Source organism: Hordeum vulgare, chromosome 7H, assembly GCF_904849725.1.
Source record: "Hordeum vulgare subsp. vulgare chromosome 7H, MorexV3_pseudomolecules_assembly, whole genome shotgun sequence".
In the NCBI taxonomy this organism is placed as follows: Eukaryota; Viridiplantae; Streptophyta; class Magnoliopsida; order Poales; family Poaceae; genus Hordeum; species Hordeum vulgare.
Window position 1 is genome coordinate 166,991,635 of NC_058524.1, and position 23,398 is coordinate 167,015,032.

Sequence of the window (23,398 nt, forward strand, 5' to 3'; positions counted from 1 at the left end):
GGCGTGCTTCATTCATTTCTTATATAAAATGCTTCCATGCATTATGCTCTTCCACGTCTTTGATTTACTAGTAATTCATTTGCTTCGTCCAAAATTTATTAAATTTGCATAACTTATTATTGTATTGCTTCGGCACCAACAAAATCAACGGATCATACATCCATGATTTAAATTAGATATGGTTCCAATTGTCATTGTATCAATATTTAAATGTTCATCACATATGCTTCCATGCTTCGAATTATTGTTTCAACCATTGTCAATGTATGCTCCCTTTTCTATTTCCGTATATGCTTAATATCTTATAATCAAAGTTACTTGCTTCCAACAGAATTTTACAGAGCTTCAAAGAATATCATTTAGTGCTTCGACAACATAAAAACAAGGAAAAAACATGCAACCTTTAGTTTCATTGCCTGCTTCAATAGTAGCACCGACACAAATGCACATCTTCCCGTTAGTTACTTCCTGATTGTATCAATATTGTTTTACTTCTCCAAGAGCATGCCAAGCATGGCCGCTGATGGGAGAGGGCGATGTTGTTGTTGTCGGTCGACGTCCTCGCCATTGCCGCCGCTACCACTAGCAGACGCCTCGTTGTCGTCGTCTCCATCTATACACTCGCCCTCGATAGTCCCAGAGAAGCCCTTGGTGAAGCGCAGGTCACCACTCTGCTATTGCCCATGACAATGTGCAATAAACATTGCTTCCTACATAAGAAGAGTATGCATCAAAGATTGCTTCCAAAGATATTAGAGTCCACACCATAAGTAAATAAGAAGCACATTGTAGTGAGAGCCAAAATATCTTAGCATTACTATCGAAGCACTATAGGAGCATGTACGAGCAAAGTATTAAAGAAGTATTATAGGAGCAAAGTTAGGAAGCACTTGTTCACGCAATAGAAGCATTATTTACATACAATAGAAACATTTTGTCTTGCTGATGAACTATTTTCCTTTGCACGGAAACAATCACGACAGATAGAGTGCGACATACAACATATTTCATATATATGAAGCACTGAATCTCTGTAGAAAAAATCTTCAAATCACAACACATGCGAGACCTAGTGGAAGCATAGAAACCTGAAAACGAAAGGCCGATTGCCGCAAAGATGTAGGCAAAATTTGTGATATGTAGGATCCAACATAAGTGGGAATTCGGTGACCCTACGTCTATTTGAACTAGGATAGATCACGATTTGAATAAAAAGCACGCTCTAGCAGCAAGCAATGTTTGCAGGTCTATATGTGCATATTGCAAAAGAACTGAACTAGGACATGCAGACTCATGTCGCATGCCAATGGTGGGTGGAGTGCCGCACATACTGCTGCCGGTGCCAAGTGTGCTTGCACACGCTGCAGTCAAGCTGCCGCAAGCACGCCCACCACGGTGCCTGCTGCAGCTGCTGGCTGCTCGTACTCCGTCCACCGAGTGATCCTAACGGTAGCCTGCTGAGGGGAGACGCGCTGCTGCGGTGGAATATAGGCTGCGTCGACGAGTGGGTTGGTGGAGTGGATCTGATCTGGGTGGTCATGGGTAATAGACCAAGGGCCACGCGGTGGAATCATGAGCTCCACTGTGAGTAGGTTGGGAGCATGGCGATTAATTAGGGGAGAGAGGAAGGGGCACGAGATTTGGGAGAAATAATAGGAAAGGGGTGCTTTGAATGAGATTTCTATGGGAGGCAATGACCGTGGGATGGAACACCAATGAACGTCCCACGATCGGTCTAAAGTTTCCCTCCTATCAGACGTATGATGGGGAGTGTTTCCCTTTTTCATTGCAAGTTAATGGAACAGTGGTATCAATTAGTTGAAATAGCTAGTAGCATCACTTTCAACACTGATCCTGACTCCCTGGTTTGGCAACTTGAAAATAATGGTAGATATTCTATCAGTTCTTTATATCATGTTATTAATTTCAGCGGGGTGCAACCAGTTTTCATTCCTAGTGTCCGGAAATTAAGGGTTCCCTCAAAGATTCATGTCCTCGTTAGTTTCTCATAACAAGCTAGTGACTAGAGATAGACATATTATCAAACCTCTGGATTGTATTTTGTAAAGAATACAAATCCATCACACATCTTTTCTTTGAATGTATGGTTGCAAAAGCTGTTTGGACTTTTGTTAAAGATCATTTTCAGATTGATGTTGGAAGAGACTTTGAATCTGTAGCTAGATTTTGGGTTTCCAACAACAAAAATTCCGCTCTGAACACCGTTACCTCTGTTGTTATCTGGGGGCTTTGGAAAATTAGAAACTCTACGATTTTTGATAATAATACTTGGACCTCTGTTAAGCAGGTCTTGAGACTGATCTTGAGAATGTCAAAATCATGGACTATCCTATCCCCAGAGCTGTGTGGAGCAAGGCTGGAGGCCTTCTCGATCCAGTTAGCCAGGTTTCTCCAACGTCCTCTATTGCTCACCAGTGGCTGAGCTCGTGCGCTGATGATGTTCAACAGTTCAAGACCCCTGAAGCTGGCTACTGAACGCCAACTCCAAAGAAACGGGATGCTGGTGATAAAATGTCGCTGCTCAGCCCGACATCGATGTTGAAGACTTGCTGGTTGCCACAAGCTGTGATGGCGCTTCCTCTGAAGACTGGGAAGCCAACACAGCCCCAGCACGCCTCCTCTGAAGACTGGGAAGCCAACACAGCCCCAGCACGCCTACTTTTTGCGAGTTCCTTCCCTATTTCCTGGCCTTATGGCAGATGTAATAAGCTAGATAAACTTTAGTTTGCTTTTGCTTTCTTTTTCGTGGAACTGCCCCTCTGAGTGGGTTGATGTCGTTTAACGCTGTTTTGGTTTCATTGATGAAATGGAACCGGGGGGAGTCCTCCCTGTTCTTCTAAAAAAAACTCTCCTTTTCCACCTGCCAACATTTACCTCAAGCAATTGCATCTGCAAACGGATAAAATTTAGACTTTGGACTCTATTGCCACTGCTCGTCGTCCAATACAAAGCTGCGAGAGTAATTTCTTCCTTTTTGACACAAATAGAAGCTGCGTTTTCTACAGAATACAGAGGCAGGACGTGACCACCGGCTCCACATCCAAACCCAAACACTGCTGAGCGCTGAATCCAACTTCTTAATTTGCATACGGAGTATTCAAGAGAGAAAAAAATGCATACGGAAAACATACAAAATTATCCAAATCAAGAAAATGCGGCCGACGGAAGCACCAAAAACAGAACAGAATGCAGTGTTTCGTTTGCCACAAAAAAACAGAGAGAAGGCATCAGCGCTTCTTTGAGTTGGGATGCATCCGAAGTGACCACAATAAATTCCAAAAGAAAGGGGCTAAAAAAATACTGTACAGCTGTACTTGGGGCTAAACCAGAAAGAATATCATCGAGGGTACCTCTCCGACAACAGGATTTGCTCTTCCACGGTGTACTCCCCACTTGGCTCCTCCGTGCCCCCTTCACTTGCCGTGTCGTCGGTAGAGAATTGGCCATCATCATCATACCTCCTAGATTTTGCATCACGCGCAGCTTGCTTCCTCTTGATCCGAAGGTTTTCGAGCGTCATCTCCACTTCTCTCATCGCCGGCCGGTCTTCTCCGTTCAAGCTCACGCACTTTGCTGCCAGCGCAGCTACCTCCTGGACCTCTCCGTCATCCTCTTCCATGACCTGAGGATCCAGCAAGTCAGCCAGCACACCTTGTGTGACCAGTGAGGCAAAATGCAGAACAAGACTATCGCCATCGACAGAATGATAGGCGAGTGGCCTCTTTCTGGTAAGCAGTTCTATGAGAACCACGCCAAAGCTGAAGACATCGCTCTTGTCTGTTAGACGGCCAGTGTAATAGTACATGGGATCCAAGTAGCCAATCGTTCCTTGAACCGCAGTAGTCACCCCCGTTTGATCAATAGGAATAAACTTTGAAGCCCCAAAGTCTGATACCTTGGCTGTTAAGCTTTCATCAAGAAGTATGTTGGCGGACTTAATGTCTCTGTGATACACTGGCGTTGAAGCGGCTGAATGTAGATAGGCCAGGGCTGTAGATATCTCAAGTGCAATCCTCAACCGGTCGTCCCATGATAGTGATACCGGTCCTTCAACATGCAGATGATGCTCAAGAGTTCCATTTGAAATGAACTCGTAAACCAACAATGGGACTTCTGCCTCGAGACAACATCCAATTAGCTTCACGACGTTCCGATGGTTGATTTGGGAAAGAATTGCAACCTCATTAATGAAGTCGTCGATTTCTCTCTGTACGATAATCTTTGATTTCTTGATGGCTACAACCTGTAGATCCAGAATTCCTTTATAAACAATGCCATGTCCTCCACCGCCAACCTCACGAGTTTTGTCAAAATTGTTTGTAGCCTTCTCTAGCTCTGCTAAGGTGATGATCATCCGTTCACCCATATCAGCTCTTTGTGAAACTAACTGCTGAAATAGCAACCCATGATTTTGCTTGAAAAACTTGTCTTTCCTTTTTTGGGCCTTCTGTTGCTTGATCTTCCGTGTTACAAAGGGAGCACCAAAAGCCAGAAGCACAAGAATTGACCCACCACTGGCTACTAGGCCCATGCTTAAACCTGCATTATTTTGAGAAATAGAATCAGATATTGCATACGTAGCCCATATCTTACTGAAAGGAAACGGTTTGCACAGAATTTATATATTTATTTACCAAGTCCGGCATCACAAGATTTAGAACCAAAGATTAATTTCTACCACCAACTAAAGGTTTGCAATATGCAATTAGATTTATTAAATAGATTTAAGCTGAGTACCATTCTTCTACGCAAATTGCCTACTTCAGCTATCTTTATATGTTTGGGACCATAGAGCTTTAGCAATTTTATTTGGTTAGCTAACTAAGCTCTTGTCACTACGATGCTATATTATCTTTATTAAAGCACATATGCGATTGCTAACCAAGCTAGTTTTCTTTACAGAAAAGCAACTTATCAAACTCTACTGAAAATTTCTGCCTAAAAGTGCTCTACTGAAGCAATAAGTTATCATAAAACTTCCCTCCCTGTAGAGGACTAGAATTTCTCTTAAAATAATCACTAGTGAATAGAGCTGTAATGACAAAATGATTACTGGAAACTATCTATTTGAACTCACGAAGATGATTAGAATGAGATTTTTTGGAACAAGGGAGTACTTTTTATAACAGAACGTATTCAGCAAGTAATATGACGGGTTATGTAAGCATTCTCATGTATAAACCAGTTCCTTGAAATTCCAGCTTTCCAATCTCATTAACAAGTTGTAGACAAGTAAAAATGTGAAGCTTTATGGTTACTGAATCTCATCAGACAAATGAAGGTGTACTACATAATTTAACTCACATATGGAGTTGTAATCAGATGAATACATAATTTACATAATTACTGATGTGTAGTTTTGTTACCTTGAGAGGATTTCTTGTTCTTGATGCACCCCCCTTTCATGAAGGGATTCCCGCTGGTCTCATCAGGGCATTGGCAGCGAAACGCTCCAGGCACATTTGTGCAGGTTCCGTAGCATGAGTGGAGTTCCCAATGCGCACACTCATCAATGTCTAATCAAACAACAATGAAGCACCGTAAACAGAAGTGATAAACTAGCCACATATGTGGCCCGTGAAATTATACCTAATTATAGGCACTAAGCTGTCCTCAGATCAACCTAATTTGCATAAGAACTGTGTAATAATATCAGGTTAAATCGACTTGCATACCTTGGCATCCATCCACAACATAGGGGTTGCCTTGATAGCCAGCAGAGCAGCGACAGCGGTACCCTTTGTAAGCAAAGCTCGTATAGTTCTGACAGGAGCTGCTGCTGCTGCGGCACCCAGATGCATGCGTGGCAGGCAGCTCCTTACCACATGTTGAATTGCTGATGACCCAGTCCAGCAAGACTGGGAGAGTATTTACAGTTTCAAATATCAGGCGTGTGACATTGTAGGAACCTTCCTCGGCTATGTAGACCGAAGATTCCGAATCAAATTCAGAAACATTGCCAGGGGGCTGGACCTGGATGCTGTAGGAAGTGTAGCCTTTGGGGATGGCAGCACTGCAGCAGCCAATGCCGGAGCACTCCTTGTTCAAGGGGAACTGAAAAGGCTGGCCCTTTCCTGGGGCTGGTGGGCAGTAAGTGGCACAGGCGTTGACGGTGCTGTTGTCCTCCGCGAGGAGGAGGACCTGGACGTTGCTGCAGGACAGCACCAGGAACTTGTTCTTCTCCGGCGAGACGAAGAACGGGCCGCCCCTTCTGAGCCCACTCCATGTGTGGTACTTTGCTGTGCCGTTGGCCTTCTTGCCTGGTGCCCCTGCTGCCGGTAAGAGCGCGATGCTGCTGCTGTTGGCGCGCACCGTGCCGCTGGGGATGGAGATCTCGAGCACCTCCAAGGTGCCGTCGCCGAGGAACAGCTTGGGCGGCCGGTACGAGTGGTCGCAGGTGAGGTTGAAGCCGTCGTGGTAGCAGCCGGCCTCGATCCCGAAAGGGTAGGAGAAGCCGATGCCGCCACAGCGGGCGCTGCAGTTAGCTGCTGCCGCGTCCAAAGGCTGCTGCAGCAGCAGCAGCAACGCTGCAGCTACAGCCACGGTGTGCACTACTCGCCTGCGCACTAACCTCTCCATGGATGCAGCTACGGCTATCTCAATCTCCAGAAAAAGATGGCGATGTTCGTGGACTGTTCTTCTCATCCCCATCCCTCAAGCCAATCAAGCACCACTTAGCCAATATACCCTCAGTCTACACCTACCGCATGCACCGTACCAGGAATTCAAGGCGGCGTAGACTATGGTTTGATTCGTTCGGGCTACCAACTAGGCGGCTAGTGCTTTCTTAAGAGAATAATAATGGTCAGCATTGGACATACTCCCATGCATATCTGTAGGAGTAGTAGCTAACAGCCTAACACCCAGGTTACGTGATTATAATAGCACGTTCCACATGACTTCCACTCAAAGATGGCCCCCGTGATTACGACACTACTGATGGGGAAGTCTAAATTAGGTGAGTAGCTACTGCAGGATTTGCCCTTGCTTGGTGTTGGTGGTCATAAAACATTTTACTACTACACTGATTTGGCTAAGGTTTGCCTGTTTGGGTAGGTTTGGTCTTGTGGTCAAGTGGAGGTGGAGCACGAGCAGGAGCTGTGACTTTTTGTTCTTTGGTTGGAAGATGCCATGGAACTTCCCTATTCACACATGTGGCTCAACTCCAAACAAATAAAAAATAAAGGGAAAATCTGAGTAAAGGCGCCGCATCATGTCCTTGCTGTGCGGCGGGCTGACGTGCACAGTACATATTGACAGAGGCGCAAAGTCACATTTCCATATGGTGTCTCCTTGTCATATTTTTGCACATGTCGGTGTGAAGCTACACTGTTTGTGCTAATCATTACAGTGTTGCACTACAGTATGCTTATTTTACTTTGCTACTCGCTTACTCGCATTTGCTAGCTGCATTTGTAAACGGGCATCATTTTTTTTACTATCATCTCTCAATCTGCATGCATACCAAAGATAGCTTTTTTGAAACAATGTCATAGGTGTACTTGTCAGTTTAACTATCTTGAATTGTCATTTTTATTATAAGTGATTGTCAAAAATGATTTGTTGTCCTTTGCTAGCTATAACTATGCAATTGTCCTTTTATTACGACACAACATAACAATCGAGGATAGAATTCAACAGATAAATACAGCAAACACCGTGACAACTTTTTTTTTACAATGACTCACAAGTTGTATGAGACAATATGATAACGAGGTACGATTAAAATGAAAAGCATAAAAAATATATGTGGCAACTGCGATTTTATAAGCACCTACAACCTTTGTGAGACCACATGACAACTTAGTAGAATAAAAATGACAAGCACATCAAAACATTTTGGAGACTGCATTTGTAAGCATTGATAATCTTTACACGAAACGACATCGGAAAATATGGTAATTAAGTTATTTTTATTGGACAAGTAGGTGGTTAATAATATAGCAAGTGAGTGGAACAATGTGGCAATTACGGAAGAAAAAAAAGTTTGTCGAAACATGTTGACATGGGATCTAGTTTCGAAGATCTTGTCGTGACAAAGCCAAGGTGAAAACAGATCATCAATTGAATTAACGGTTTTAAAGATAAAACACTTTAAATTTCGAGCATTGGAGAGAATCTTTGCGTCTATTTTTAGATGCATGTGCATGCGAGACGCCGCATCTGGTGAGTTGAATCAGCCTTTTTAATAGCGCAAGATAGCGACATGCATGCATATTAATATAAAAGCCGCCGTACGGCAACGCCCGGGTGCGGCGCCGCTCTGTAGCCGGGTCCAAAAATAAAAATCAATCTCTAGAAATGTGAATGCAAATCGAAGAAAGGAGACAGACAAGCAAGTGGATTAACGGAACCTTCGTCGATCCGGTGGAGACGACGTCGGTGCCGCCGGCCTGCTCGCCCGGCAGAGCTAGGCGCCGCCGCGTCCGCACCAGCCAAGAAGCGGCCGGACTTTGCCTTCCTACGCCGGGCCGCGGGTCCTTGGGAGCCATGAGTTCTGGCCAGCATCGCCGCACGCGGCTCCTCCTCCCGGTAGCTCTCTCCGCCGAGCGCCGATTTGGGGCCGGCACCGCGCGAGATGGTTCGTTCAACGTGATGTCCTCACGTGCAGCCCACCATGGCCAATTCTAGGAGCTCTCCGTCTTCTTTTTCTTCTTCCATGACTTGTGGGTCTACTATGTCAACAAGGTCGCCTTTTTTTTAGTGATGAGACGAAATGCGCAACAAGGCTGGCATCATTATCTGATCTATACATATATGGTTTCTCTATGAAATATGGACATTGAAGTAGCTGAGTGCAGATAGGCTAGAGCTCTGACAATCTCAAGTGCAATCCTTAAATGATCATCCCATGATAGTGATTTTGGTCCTTCAACATGAAGATGGTGGTATAGGGTTCCATTTAAAATGAACTCATAAAGCAACAGGGGCACTTCTGACTCAAGGCAGCATCCCAGGATCTTCACCATATTTCTATGGTTGATTTGAGAAAGAATAGCAACCTCGTTTATGAATTCATCGATTTCCCTTTGTACTACAATCTTTGATTTCTTGATGGCAACAACATATAGGTCTAGAAAGGCTTTGCAGTACTAACGAAGGGGCCGAAACCTAGCGCCAGCAGCCTCCCGTTCCTCCCCACTCCCTCCCCCTCCCAACCCTAGCTGCCCAACTCCCTCCCCCTCCCTTCCTCGCCGCCGCGTGAGGCAGCCACCGGGCCAGCCCGGGGAGCCAAGGATCGTGGCGGCGGGGCCTTGGCTGCCCTGCCTCTGCATGGGGAACTCCGGATCTGGAGCGGCGGCTCCATGGACGAGGCACGACAAGCTAGCAGTCGTGCGGGTGGTGGATCTAGTGTCCGAGCCGCGCGGGCGGCGGGATCCAGTGGTCGTTGGCGGCCGGCAGCGGCTTCTGCGGTGGTCGGTGCGCGCGATCTGGCGCATCCACTCCTCCCATGTTCGGCGTGCGGGCTAGCCTGGTCGGGCCGCGCTTACTTGGGTCGCCGATTCTGTACAAGAGGCGCTGCTGGTGACGGGGATCTAGTTCGGACGAAGTCCCTGGTCGGCCATGGTCGGCCGCGTCGACGGCGACGCCTGAGGGCACCGTTCCCCTCCTTGGAGGCATCGGTATGGACTGATCCCCTCACTTCCCCTTCCCCTAGGTCTTCCGAGCGGAAGCCCTAACTTTGTTGGGCGGCGACGGCGCTCACGGCGTCGTTCCCTTCTTGAAGACGCCGCTTTGGGAACCTTGGGGCTGGGTGGTGCTTGTGGGTGGTGGGCGACGGCGGTGGTGCGGCCCTATCCTAGCATGGATCTACGTCCGCTGCTTGGAGATGGACTCGCGTAGGTGGAGGTCGTCGTTTGGCGTCATGGTGGCGTCGATGACGGAGGCACCTGCCCAGGCTGGTACCTCAATCTGCTCTAAAGATGAACGAGTGGAAGATGGTGACGGCGACACATGTGAGTGCGTCAGGCCGGTTTAGTCTATTACTAGCACGCCATCCAAACCGGTTGAAGATAACTCGTGCAGCCATCTCCCATTGGTTGCACCCAGTATCCATAAACTCCCTGGAGTCCACATGACTGAGTAATGACCACGTACGGATCCAAGAGGTTACTCTGAATATGACCTGCAAAAAGTTATGAAATCTTTTGCCATTAAAAATGATGTCATTCCTCGTATTCCATATAGCCCAGAATAAAGCAGATATCCCAATTCTAATAGGTTTTGAAATTTTGACGTCCACTCCATTGAGCCACGTTGTAAATATTGAGCCCATACATGTAGGTGGGATCACATTAAAAGCTATATGAACAGTGCGCCAAAAATAGTTTTGCCAGAGTACATTCCAAGAACAAGTGTCTTATTGTTTCATTTTAATCACAATAACAACAATTAGATCTACCTCTCCAGCTACGTTTAATTAAGTTATATTTGGTTAATACCACACCTTTGTGTAGAAACCACATAAAATTTTTAATCCGTAGAGGTACTTTGATATTCCAGATATGTACTGATCTCGGTACTGGTCCTATGTTGATCAGATCCATGTACATGTACTTTACTGAGAATACACCAGTGACAGATAAAGTCCAACGAACACTATCTGGTTGATGAGATAATTGAACCTGCATAATTCTTCTAACCAGATGCAACCATGCCTTCCAGCGTACTCCTACTAAAGCTCGCCTTAATTGCATATTAAGAGGTATTGATTGTAAAACTGTGGATACATAGTTCTGTTTACGTTGTGTAATATTATAAAGCATGGGATAATGTAATGCTAGCGGTGTGTCCCCCAACCATGTATCTTTCCAAAATCTTGTTGAGGCACCATCCCCTACTATAAATTACACCCTCTGGAAAAAATTATTCTTTATCTTCATTAACCCTTTCGAGAATGGTGAGTCATGTGGTCTAGTAGTAACCTGGGCTAATGTTTGTGAAGTAAGGTATTTATTTTTAAGTATTTGAATCCACATTCCTTCTGTCTCTGTGGATAACCTATATAACCACTTGCTAAGCAAGCATTTGTTTTTTATTTCTAGATTTTCAATACCCAATCCCCCTGTTCCTTGGGTCTGCATATAATATCCCAACGTGTTAATCTGTATTTCTAAAAAAATGCAGGTCTAGAATTCCTTTATACACGACACCATGTCCGCCGCCACCAACCTCACGGGACTTGTCAAAATTGTTTGTGGCCTTCTCTATATCCCGTAAGGTAAAGATCATCCTTTCACCAATATCTGCCTTGTGTGACATTAACTGCTGCAATAGCAACCCACGATTTTGGTTGAATAACTTTTCTCTCATTTTCTTCACCTTCCTTAGCTTCATCATCTCCCCTAATAATAAAGCACGTAGTGCTTCTGCCGTACGTCCTTGGCTATTTTGCAAAAAAGTCCCTGTATTTTCTGGTATTCAACCCGCAGTCCTTTTGTAAGTGGATGTCTGTGATACCGTTTCAGTTTTACAAAAAAATCCGTTCGTTTCACACTATTCAACCCGCAATCCTCTATCCAGTCGCAACGAGGACGAGAAGATGAGGGGCGGTGCCCTTGTTGACGACGACGGAGGCGGCGGCTAAATCCGCGGTGGGGGACGAGAAGGTAGATGTCGTGGGTGCGTGCTGAGGCAAGGTAGGCCATCCTTGCTGCGCTCGTGTGCATTGATGGAGGGTGGAAGACGGGACAGCCGAACAGGTTCAGGTGGGTACTCGGCTGCCAGCGCCGGCCGCGAGCACGCGGCGCGGCATGGGCTTGATGGAGACGAGGCAAAGGAGCGCGGAGTAAGGGCGCCTTGGTGCTCGTGGTGGACCAGATCCAGTGAGGGGAGGTGGGATCCGTCGCCGCCGCGAATTCCGCCGGCGTCCACCCCACGCGCGCGTGCTCTGCGCCCCCGTGTTGGCCCCGGCGGACTCCAGGACCTCCGGATCGGAGCCCCACGTGCCTCTCTATAGCGGCCAACACACTCCAGGCCTAGCTCAACGCGCTCCTCGCCTCCATGTTCGCCACGGTGAGCCCCCTCTCCTGCCTCCCCATCTAGCCGCCGTTTGGAATTGCCGAGGATTCTCCTACCTCCCCATCTAGCCGCCGTTTGGAATTGTCGTGTTCTGGGTTTCGGTTTCGGCTGGCTGACTCTGGGGTTACGATCTAGGGTATGGTGGACGACCAGTTCCAGCAGCTGCAGTCGCTGGAGGAGGGGGCAGCGCGTCGGGCTTCGTCGCGGAGGTTTCCACCCTCTTCATCGACGACGCCGACCGGATCATCGCCGACATCGCCGCCCTGCTGTCTGTATCCTCTCTCTCTCTCTGTGTGTGTGTGTGTCTCCCTCTGCTTTTGCCGTCTCGGCTGTGGAGCCGCCTCTGATCCTGTCTGCCTTTGCCTTTGCTGCTTGTTCAGCGACCAGCCCGTCGTGGACTTCGACAAGGTGGACGCACACGTGCACCAGCTCAAGGGGAGCAGCTCCAGGTGACCATGCCAAAAATCCTTTCCCCCCTCAACCCCCACCCACTGCTCATTTTTAACTGTGCGTTTGTTTATCCATGGCGTCGTCGATCTTCGTACGATTCAGATGTGTCCCACCACGGTGTGTTAATTAGAGGAGCTGGGTTTAGTTAGTTTATTTCGCTGCCGCAACGGAATTGTCGGTATTACCGCCAGTAACGGCAATAATCCCGGCTCGGCGAGGAGATATCTGCTGTTTTCCGAGCATTTTCCGGTGGTAATGGTCCGGTATTCCGTGGAACAACCAGTGGTTGTTTTACTGGTTTGCCCGCAGCATTGATGTTGTTCCTATTCAGGTGTGCTGGTGTGGTGTCCGCGTCACGGGCATTCTGCTTGTGTCTTTTGCGGCGGGTGTCGTATATCCATAAGTAGAAAAATCTGAGTTTAGTTGTGTTCCCTGTAACGGAATTTGCGATGTTGTTTCTATTCAGGTGTGTCGGTGCATGCCGTTGTGTCATTTGTGCTGTCGTGTAGCCATAAATAGAAGAGCTGAGTTTAGTCGCAATTGGTGCAAAGGATTTGTCGGTATTGCGGCCAATGGCAATATCCTGGCCCGGCGAGGAAGTATCTGTCGTTTTGTGAACATTTCTGGTGTTGATCATGTGTTGTTCTGCGTAACACAGTGCTGGTTTGTCTGGTCTTTCTACGGCATCAATGTTGTTCTATTCGGATATGTCGGTGCAGTGTGTGTATGTCATGGGCATGCGGTTTCTGTCGTTTGCTGCTGTTGTATAGCTATAAGTAGGAGAGCCGAGTTTAGCTATGTTTCGTGCAATGGAACTGTGTACTCCCGCCGATGACAATTTTTTGTCAGTTTGCAAACAGTTCTGGTGTTAATGATCTGCTATTCTACGTAACCGAATGGTGGTTTTTTGGTCTGTCAACGGCATCGTTGTTGTTTCTGTTCAAGTGTGTCGGTGCAGTGGGCATGTTGTTTGTGTCAACTTGCGAACATTTCTGGTACGGATATACTATTTAGCCAATGGCATTAGTGTAGCTTGGCAAGGGAATAACTGTCGTTTTCCAGTTTTGCAAAATTTCTAGTATATAATGATCTGCTATTCTACATAACTCTGATGAATGTTTTTTCTGATCTGTCTGTGGCACCAATGTTGTTTCTATTTGGATTTGTTGGTGCTGGGTGTCGATGCCATGGGCACACGGTTCACGTCGTTTGCCCCACCCTATATCCATATGTAGAAGAGCCAAGTTTAGTAGTGTCTTGTGCAACAAAACTATCAGTTTTCTTGCCAATGGTTTATGGCCTGGGATCGAAAACTTCATCGTTTTGTGATCATTTATTTGTTGACTTGCTTCCGAGGCTCATAATATTTTGGCATTGCTTATGTGTATCAAGTATCAACATGCTCAGAGTTAAATGATTTTAGAAATTTCTAATTTCCTGATCGGCGCTTGTTTATCATTTTTCAGTGTTGGCGCTCAGAAAGTGAAGCTCGCCTCCATGCACTTCCGTCAGTTCTATGAGGCAAAAAGCAAAGAAGGGTGAGTACTCAGTACCTTACTATATATGTTGCAGAGTAATTATTCTCCACTGTCTGTATTGTTCAAATTCTTCATGTAAACCTGCCAGCTTACTTTGTCTTGTATGGCACTATATTTAGCTCATACCAAGAAATACTCTTAAGAACTGACCTACTTGTTCACTTTGTCTGCAATCATGTGATTTGTAGAACTTGGTTCATTGTCTAAATTCGCCTCCTATAACTCGTTGGTTATGGACTTCTGCTTATAGCATGACTGAATTTTGAGATGGCTTTAGTTATTCATTTATTTTGTTCCCAGACAAGGGGTTACAATTTCTGAAGCATTTCAGTTCAGTTCGCTTAGCCTTTCCAGAATTTGACGGTTGTTGTTATGTTCTTATTATTTCAGGTGCTTCATGGCGTTGGCCCTTGTTAGGAGTGAGTTCTGTGATGTGCGCAGCAAGTTCCACACCATGATGCAGGTAGCTCCTTACGGTCCTATGTTGGCCTTTGGCATTCAGCTTCTCACTATGTAGACCATAATCTACAGATTGGTATTGTCTTGATGATTGATCTGCGATTCTTGTTGTGATGCAGCTAGAGCAGCACATCGAGGCCTGCAGTCCCAAGTAGAGTAGCAGTAAAAACTGAAGCAGAAGGAGCTTAGCTCCATGTGATCCCTGACATGATGGTGGGGGGCAGTGTGTATGTATCCCTTAAACTTGTTTGTAGGCAGTGTAACGGGTGTCGGTGGCTTTGGAGGGCGTGTGTGTGCGGAACCGGACCGACCGATTCCCGCGGTGGAACTCCGGGCTTTTGCGACCCCTTGAAACGGAACGTGTTTGCCCTGTGTCGGATGTATGTGTCAATGCTATACATGTTTGTGTCGTGCCTGCCCTTAGGCTGCGTGTAAACTCTTACTAGTGACTTTGGTTTTTGTTCTTGTTGTTCTTGTTGTTCTTGTTGTTGTATGTTGTTGTGGTCTCTGGAAATGCTGGTGCCTCTCCCTTGCGCGAGGGGAAGGCTTGCCGCTCTCTTCAAAACAGTGCCGGAACTGCTTCTGTTGTTGTTGTCTGTTATCATTGTGTTGTGTGTTGTTGGCCGTATCGTTAGAACGTTGTTGCCCCTCCATAGGGGTGAACCATCGATCGTCGGAGAGCGAACCCCTATGCCGGCAAAGTAGAGGGGGAGATGTAAGCGGCACCATCGTTAGACATACGATCCACAAACAATCTCTGATGAGTGAGCCACCACTCAACACGTGGACGGACAGGCAGAGGACTTCGTTGTGGTTTTGTTTTATTTTAGGAAGAAGACGCCATGGCTGGCCACCCACGGGAAGATCCAACTGCACGCATGCGGCGCACACCGTCTACGAGCTCATCAATGGCGCCCTAACCCACCATTTGCTGCCAAAACGATGTCGTGCCTGCCGACACACAACCTCGTGAGCAGCCCAGCCATGTACTTTACTTACTAAGAGTGCTCCATCCATCTCCATCTCCTCCTAAGGACACTCCTCCTCCTCCTCTCTCCTCGTGACCCACGACAGCTTGGTCTCCCCTTCCCTCCAGACGTGCTCCGCCCGGTCCCGAAGCATTTTCGAACATCATTTTTGTTTGTCACAACTTCCACAAATGTGATTTCGTCGGCTTACAAGGCCAAGTTTTCATAACATCTCCATTCCCCCTTGCAGGATATGGTTTGAAAGGTTTGCTTAACACCCCCCTTCCTTCTGCACTTTTTTCTAGCCCGGTGCAACGCACGGGCATTTGTACTAGTTATTAATAATAAAGAAAATACTGCTTTTGGTCGCACGTCGTGGCTATTTTGCAGAAAAACCCCTGACATTATACATATTCAACCCGCACTACCAATTTAAGTGAAAAAAAAAACGATTCATTTTTACACAAACCCCTTTCTCCCCAGTTCACAGCCGCGCGTCTCCTTTTATCCATTCCGGTTGCTCACTGCAGTCTCCGGCGTGACACCGACGACCGCCACCGCCAGGCCAGGAACCGATGGATTTGCCCCGCGCCGCCATCGCTGTGTTCTTCTTCCCGTCTCCACCAGCCGTGAGAGGAGGAGCAGGAGGGGAGTCGCGGCGGGTCACGAGGCGGGGCTCCCGATCCAATCGGGAGAAGGACGACGATGGTGAGCACAGAAAGGGTCGTCATCGTCGTGTTCTTCTTCCCGTCCCCAGCAGACGTAAGAGGAGGAGCAGTAGGGGAATCGCGACGCGTCACGAGGCGGGGCTCCCGATCCAATCGGGAGCAGGACGACGATGACGAGCACAAGAAGGGCACGGGCCATGAGAGGAGGAGCCGGAGGGGAGTCGCGGAGGGTCACGAGGTCGTTGCCGCTTGCCACCACAGGACACTCGACCAGACCAGCTTTTGCGGCCCCATTGCAGAGTCGTCGTGGAACGCCCAGACACGAGTTATTTGCAGACCGTGCCCTTGTTTATATTCAAAGGAGGATAAATTAACCTTATCCAGGTACACATGAGTATTTATATTCATCTCAGATTGTTCACATGTAACTTGAGGTAGCAGAAAATCATGCAACACACACACTTCAATTAGCCACCTACTTATGCTTGCATATCTTTCGGTGGAGTACTGCATATCCTGATCTGCATATACTTGATGAGCCGATCCATAGATTATGTCGATTTGGTCGCCATTGAGTAGTTGGAGAGCTACCTTAAGACACAGGATGTACCAATGGCTTTACTTGATCAGTATTGTGCAAGGATAAGGCCACTGAATTTGGCGTGCCTGCCTTTTTGTTTTCCGAATAATGTGAGAACTTCTAGCCTTCTCGACCAAACATAGTGGCTTATTTAACTTTGTCTAATATAAATATCCTATATGGTCAATCTAGGATGAAAGTGTATTTATTTACTTGGATAATCTAGGTTGCAGTGTTCTTTGGTGCCTCTTTCACTTTTAATTTTTATCACACTGAAATTGGCAGCTCCTCATAGTACTCTGTTTGTACTAATTTTACCTTTTTTCTCCAAAATTGAGTAGTTCCATTGTTTTTACTTCTAACTCTATTGCTCTGCTGCAGACCACAACTACTAAAGTGGGCTTTTCGAACATTTGACAAACGTTTGGGAATTCAGTCCAGGTACATTTCCTGGAATTGTGACCTTTATTTGTTAGTGAATTTTAAGTTTCAGTCACCCCTGTGGCTATTTTAATAAAGAAAGCAAATATTAGGTTATCAGGAATTTTGCCTCTCCCATCTCATTGCGAACATGCTCTTCACCGCTACCATATCATTACCAGTATGCTTTTATTGCACTTCAGCAAGTTCAAACTTCAGTTCATACTGGAAATCTCTACCAACTTCCGAGCGATTCATTTTGTTAGAAGATGATAGTACACGGCAGAACACGCTTGCTTCTAGCAAGCTGCTGCGTTGTTTCCCTTGGAGGTTAGCTAGCCAAAGATACTCGTTGGATGGAAAACTCATACGTACAAACATAGCCGACCATCGTGGACACCGGTTAATCCTATTTGATGATTGCAGGAAGGTGACGATCTTTCAGGCCAACAACCAGGGGCATGAGTTGACGTCTTCACGTATGTATGCACATGATCAGCTAAAGTAGATGTTTATGCATCAATTGTTGTGATAACTTACATATTGATCGATCTGATTAGTGATATAGCACTATGCGGATTGTGTCGCTGCCACCCGATCGAAACCCTCACTCATTTCAGACACTTGAGCTGATGCCAGAGTATTGATACATTGTTGGACTCTATATGGTGCTGGTACATACAAACATATGTGTACTTCTATATGATGCTGGTACATACAAACATACGTGTACTTTTTGCTTCCTTGAATGCCGAGATATTTCTTTGGCAAATAGCTGGCTGGAAGCGTACATTTGGAAAGGAGAGGATTGGAGGAGATTATCATTGCTCTTTCATCTAACAGTACAAACTATTAATTACAAAGATCATAGGATCAAAGGTAGCGGTTATTTTTAATTCAATAATTATTTAAAATATTCAAGGATTCAATCAAATGTAGGATGCTAGGGTGGCTTCTTTACGTCCACACTTCATACTTCCTAAAGCGATAATAATATAAAATAATTACTAACGTTTATGAGAACTATATATAAGAAATGACACTTCATACTTCTATATAAGCAATGGCTCATACTTCGTAAAGCTATAACGGTATAAGATTATTACGGATGTTTATCAGAACTACATATAAGAAATGTCACGTACTATCACACGGAATAGATTTTACGATATTTTTTTGTCCGGTGCAACGTATGGGCATTTGTACTGGTACGTGTAACAAATGAAACGCTAAGTGCCAGAAGCAAAATTGAGTCACCGCTGAACCGACCCCTGAATCATCATGAAAGTCCAACGCAAGTGCTGGGTTAATCAACAAATTAACGACCCAAGCACATCAACAATGATGGTACTACACAGACAACGCAAAAGCCATCAAGTGGCGCCACCTTTGCAGGGGCATGCATGTGATGTGAGGAGCCACCTTTGCCCGGCACATACACTGCGATCTGCCTCATATCATCCTGACAGCTTCGCATTTCTTTTCCCTGCCTTTCTGCTTGCATTGCACTTTTATCTTATAGATTTGCTGCTGGCTGCAGATCTGCGCTGTACGTACGTGTTGGATCTCAATCCAGAAGCCAGATCCCATGGCTTTGTACTCCATCCACGGGATCCAAGCCCCATAAAAACACGAAATAACACTTCAAGGTACTAGGGGTGTACGCACGCACCGGGTGCCGGTGCTGGTCTTCTCTAGGACCACTGCAACTTAGATGTGTTTCTTTTCAAGGGACTAGACTTTTTTTAGTGGACTAAAGAAAAAAGTCCCTTCAACAAAGACATTTTTTAATTCTTAAAAAAAAAGTCATTTCTATTTCTTTACTTAGGGACTAAAAGGGACTTTTTAGTCTAGTCCCTAGGTAAAGAAACACCACCTTAGGGTGTGTTTGGTTGAAGGGATAGGTTAGGGTGGTTGTGGGTATCCCCAACCACGTGGCTGGGGATAGCCCTTTTTTTTGTTTGGTTGGAGGGTAGGGTTATCCTTTTTTTTGTTTGGCTAGGGTGGTTGGGAGGATGGATAACCACGTGGCTGGCGAGCTCCCGCGGCAGCGGCGCCCGCGCCGGCCAGCTCCCGCGCCGGCCTCCCGCGCCGGCCAGCTCCCGCGCCGGCCGCCTCCTGCGCCGGTCGCCCTCCCGCGCCGGCCGCCTCCCGCGGCGCCCGCGCCCGCGCCGGCCAGCTCCCGCGCCGGCCGCCCTCCCGCGCCGGCTGCCCCAGGGTGGTTGCCACCGCCCGTCCGTTTTTGGCGGTTGGCCACATCCCTTTTTTCTGGGAATATTCCCAGCATCTGGTTGACTCTGTCCCTCCTCGTTCCAGATCTAAACGCATGGCAACTACAGAAAAAAGTGGTTATCCCTGTCCCTGGGAGGATATCCCTCCAATCAAACGCACCCTTAATGCGTAACGCGTTTGTGGCAGCAGAGAGGAGTAGTAATCGTTTTGCCGGCGTGCATGTGAGCTGAGCCGTGCAACCAACTGCATGCCTCCTCTGCTCTGCTCTGGCTGCCTCGCTTCCTCTTTCCTTTCTATAAAGACCCCACACGCACGAATCATGAGCTAGCCGGAGCCAGCCGCGCTTACAAGTTACAAGTGAGTGAGAGCGGGAGCTAGCAGATCATACGGAGAAGAAGAAGCTCGCTGTGAGGAGAGAGCTCTAGACTCTATACTCCAGAGTGTGTAGTGAGAGAGAGACAGAGAGATAGAGAGAAATGGACTGGTACGCGTGGCTGTCCAAGGCGGGGCTGACGCCGGCGGCGACGTACGAGTACGGGCTGCTCTTCAGCGAGAACGAGCTGGAGCCCGGGGACGCGCCGGACTTCGACCACGACCTGCTCAAGAGCATGGGCATCGCCGTCGCCAAGCATAGGCTCGAGATCCTCAAGCTCGCCAGGAAGGACGCCGCCGCTGTTGCCTCGTCCCACTCTTCCGCCGCGGCTCAGCTCGCGCGCAGGGCCGGCAGGTGCATCGCCCGGTGCGCGCGCCGGCTGGGCGGCGGGAGGCGGTACTCCTCCTCCTCGGTCACCGTCGTGCCGAGGATCTGCAACGGCGCGGCGGGCGACGTGGTGGTCCGCGCCGGCGCGGTGCGGCGGAGGAGCAGCGTCAAGAAGATGGTGCTCATGATCACCGACGGCGGCGTCGCGAGCGGCGGCGGCGTCCGGTTCTCCGGGTCCCAGAAGGCCAGCCTCATCTTCCAGGACTGCGCATACGACGACGACAACGGCGCCGGGGAGGAGGGGGACGAGGAGCGGTGCTCCGAGGGCGGCACCGCCGGAGGCGAGAGCGAGATCAAGTGGGACTCCATGTTCCAGGACCTCAAGCCGACGTGAGCTGCGCTGCGTGACCACGCCGAGCATATCATTTTCTCTTGCTCCCTCGACCCCTTCTCGTGTTAGAGATTACTGTTTTCTTGGTGTGCCTGCGACTGCGAGAGTGTGGCCTCCGGTTCTGTCTTGTGTAAAATGAATGGGTTTGGAGTGATGATGAGTGAAGTTCAAGAACGATTGGCGCACCACATCTGAAACTATGTGCACACACCAACGGACGAAATGCATTGTGAATTTCTCTTCACAAACAGTAGTATACTGAAACTACTCCTTCTTTTCCTAAATATAAGTCTTTTTAAGATTTTATTAGGAGACTACATACGGATTAATATAGACACAGTTTAAAGGAAAGATTCATCTATTTTGCTTCATATGTACTCCCTCCGTTCATTAATATAAGACCTTTTAGAAATTTCACTATAGACTAGATACGAAGCAAAATGAGTGAATCTACATCCTAAAATATGACTACATACATCTATATGTAGTTCATAGTGAAATCTCTAAAAGGTCTTACATTTAGTAACGGATTGAGTAGTCTTCTAATGATTTTTTTTACAAAACTTATATTTAAGAATGAAGGGAATAGTTAGTTAGCCTACCAATAATGCTACACGTACATAAATTTACAGGGGTTTCTTCCCCTTAAAAATCAAGGGGGGAGATTAGTTAGGAAAAAATTTCTAATCAACGTGTAATCTTTTATAAGTCTTTGTATGGTTAATATTTTTGGTTAGCCTACCGAACTCAAGTACGCGAAAAAGACTCGCACCTTTTTTTTTTTATCAGATCAAAAGCGCAGAACTTGATGAGGAGCGACAACACCATCAACAGACGACAACCACATCAACTTCTATCCCGTGTGTTCAACAGACGACATCGTTATTGCTCATTTATAATTGTGTCCTACTATTCCTCCAAAAATAATTGTGTCCTTGCATGTCCACCGTACATAAGGACAAAGACGTCAAAGCAAATTATACAAACATGTTCTTTGATTTACAGTATATCCTTTTCTTGAGGTGTGCTTCGGTAGACCCCCTCGACAAAACGTACACAGGGAACATATACATTATACTCATATTGTATTGTACATTATAGATTGTCGTATGTATGTAATACGGTGTGAATATACATACGACGGTTTGTAGTGTACTCCCTCCGTTTATAAATATAAATCTTTTTAGATATTTCACTACGGGACTACATACGGAGTAAAATGAATAAATCTATATTTTAAAATATGTTTATATCTATTCGTATATAGTTTTGTAGTGGAACCTCTAAAAAACCTTATATTTAAGAATGAAGGAAGTATAATACTCTCTCCGTCCCAAAATTCTTGTCTTAGATTTGTATAGATATGAATGTATTCAATCACATTTTAATATTTAGGTACATCTATTTGTAGTCAAACTTAAGACACGAATTTTAGAACGGAGAGAATAGTATATAATACGAGGTGCGTTTTATGTGGAAGGGAGGGGGTCCTACCGAAGCAAAAAAGTGCTTTTTTTAAGTAGAGGCATCGTTTATTAACTGCAAACCTTAAAAAGGAATACAAATAATCTCGGACAAATCTAAGAGCAACACATGACACCCGGTAGAGAGAGTGGATGCCGCTTTGGCGAGGTTGTGAGCCTCTACATCAAACGGCCGTTTCTCATGGACAAATTTAACATGTCGAAACAAACTCCGTTGAAAAATGATCTCGCGCAGGATTGTAGCATAACGACACCGGGCTGCCGATGCAACATTAGCCACCACTTCTAGGCGAGAGCAGGCCTAACTGTAGTCCTTACTTATTCAGCTTCCTAGAAATGAAAGCCTCGCTGGCTAAAGGTTTTTTCTTCAAAGTGGACACCATTTGTGTGGGTCAGGTCAGATCTTGGGTCCCGCATGACAGTATCAGAACCAACATTCTATTAAAACACTTCAATTTTTTTTAGAACATTTAGGAGTTTCACATATCGCAAATTTCCAAAATTGTTCAACAATTTTTGAATATTCATGAATTTAAACAATAACCGTAAATTAAAAATTTATTCATAAATATGGAAATTCATGAATGTTAAAAAATGTTTGTGAGTTTTTTAAAACATCATGAATTTTAAAAAAGCTAGCATATTTAACGAAATGTATTTTATTGAAAAGTAATTACGTACATGCAAAAAACTTCATGGATTTTCTAAAAGTTTCACAATTTTCAAGAGAAACAAGTAATAATGTTATTTTTGAAATTATTAGCAATTTTCAAGAAACTTATTAATTTGCAAAACATTTAAATAGTTTAAATTTTGTTTTTATATTTTATAAAATAGAAAAGAAAATATCCCTTGAAGTTGAATGTAAGTGTGTGGTCAGGTCATGGGTCCCATGTATATCTGGCCATCGCTCGGGTCGGGCCAGAACAAGCCCGACGTATAAAGCCTGGGCTCGAGCCCGGTCCGGCCATGCCGTCGGGCCTAGATTTCAGGCCCAAGCCCGACCTGAAATTGCTAAATCTCGTCGGGCTCCGGGCCTGGCCCCTTCCCTAAAACGCGAAAACACCAAGCCCAGGCCCGGCCCAAAATACTCTTCGGGCTCAAAATTAAGGCTGGAGCCTGACCCATGGGCAAGGTCGGACCAAGCCCGTTCAGGATTTTTCGGGCTGGATCGGGCCGGGCTGCCCAAGGCCAGATATAGTCCCACATGAGAGTACCAAGACTAACATTTTATTGAAAAAAATGAAAAAATAAAAAGGTATTTTTAGTTGTTGTGAATTTACAAAAATGTTTCAAGTTTAATAATATTCGTGAATTTAATAAGCTTTGTAAATATAATAATTTTGTAAGAGTTTTACAAAAATTCATGACATGAATTTAGAGAGATGGTTGTGACTTGTAGAAAATTGATGGAAAATTATTTTTTGGTTATTTGAAACATTTCACTGTTTTTAAATGTTCATAAT

At 46.0% G+C, this 23,398-nt stretch overlaps 2 protein-coding genes and 1 pseudogene across 2 annotated transcripts; 2 read left to right on the forward strand and 1 right to left on the reverse strand.

The window, feature by feature from the left end:
* Nucleotides 1-3,194: 3,194 nt before the first annotated feature.
* Nucleotides 3,195-7,139, reverse strand: LOC123409910 (wall-associated receptor kinase 5-like). Its single transcript, XM_045102784.1, has 3 exons — nucleotides 5,697-7,139; nucleotides 5,388-5,537; nucleotides 3,195-4,560 (listed from the first exon to the last, which is right to left on the reverse strand). The coding sequence occupies exons 1-3, from the start codon at nucleotides 6,670-6,672 to the stop codon at nucleotides 3,359-3,361; spliced, it is 2,328 nt and encodes a 775-aa protein (XP_044958719.1). The 5' UTR covers nucleotides 6,673-7,139; the 3' UTR covers nucleotides 3,195-3,358.
* Nucleotides 7,140-11,692: 4,553 nt separating this feature from the next.
* LOC123408555 lies at nucleotides 11,693-14,644 on the forward strand (annotated as a pseudogene).
* A 4,892-nt stretch (nucleotides 14,645-19,536) lies between these two features.
* Nucleotides 19,537-20,671, forward strand: LOC123410592. The gene has a single exon (XM_045103536.1). The coding sequence runs from the start codon at nucleotides 19,834-19,836 to the stop codon at nucleotides 20,449-20,451; it is 618 nt and encodes a 205-aa protein (XP_044959471.1). The 5' UTR covers nucleotides 19,537-19,833; the 3' UTR covers nucleotides 20,452-20,671.
* Nucleotides 20,672-23,398: the final 2,727 nt, after the last annotated feature.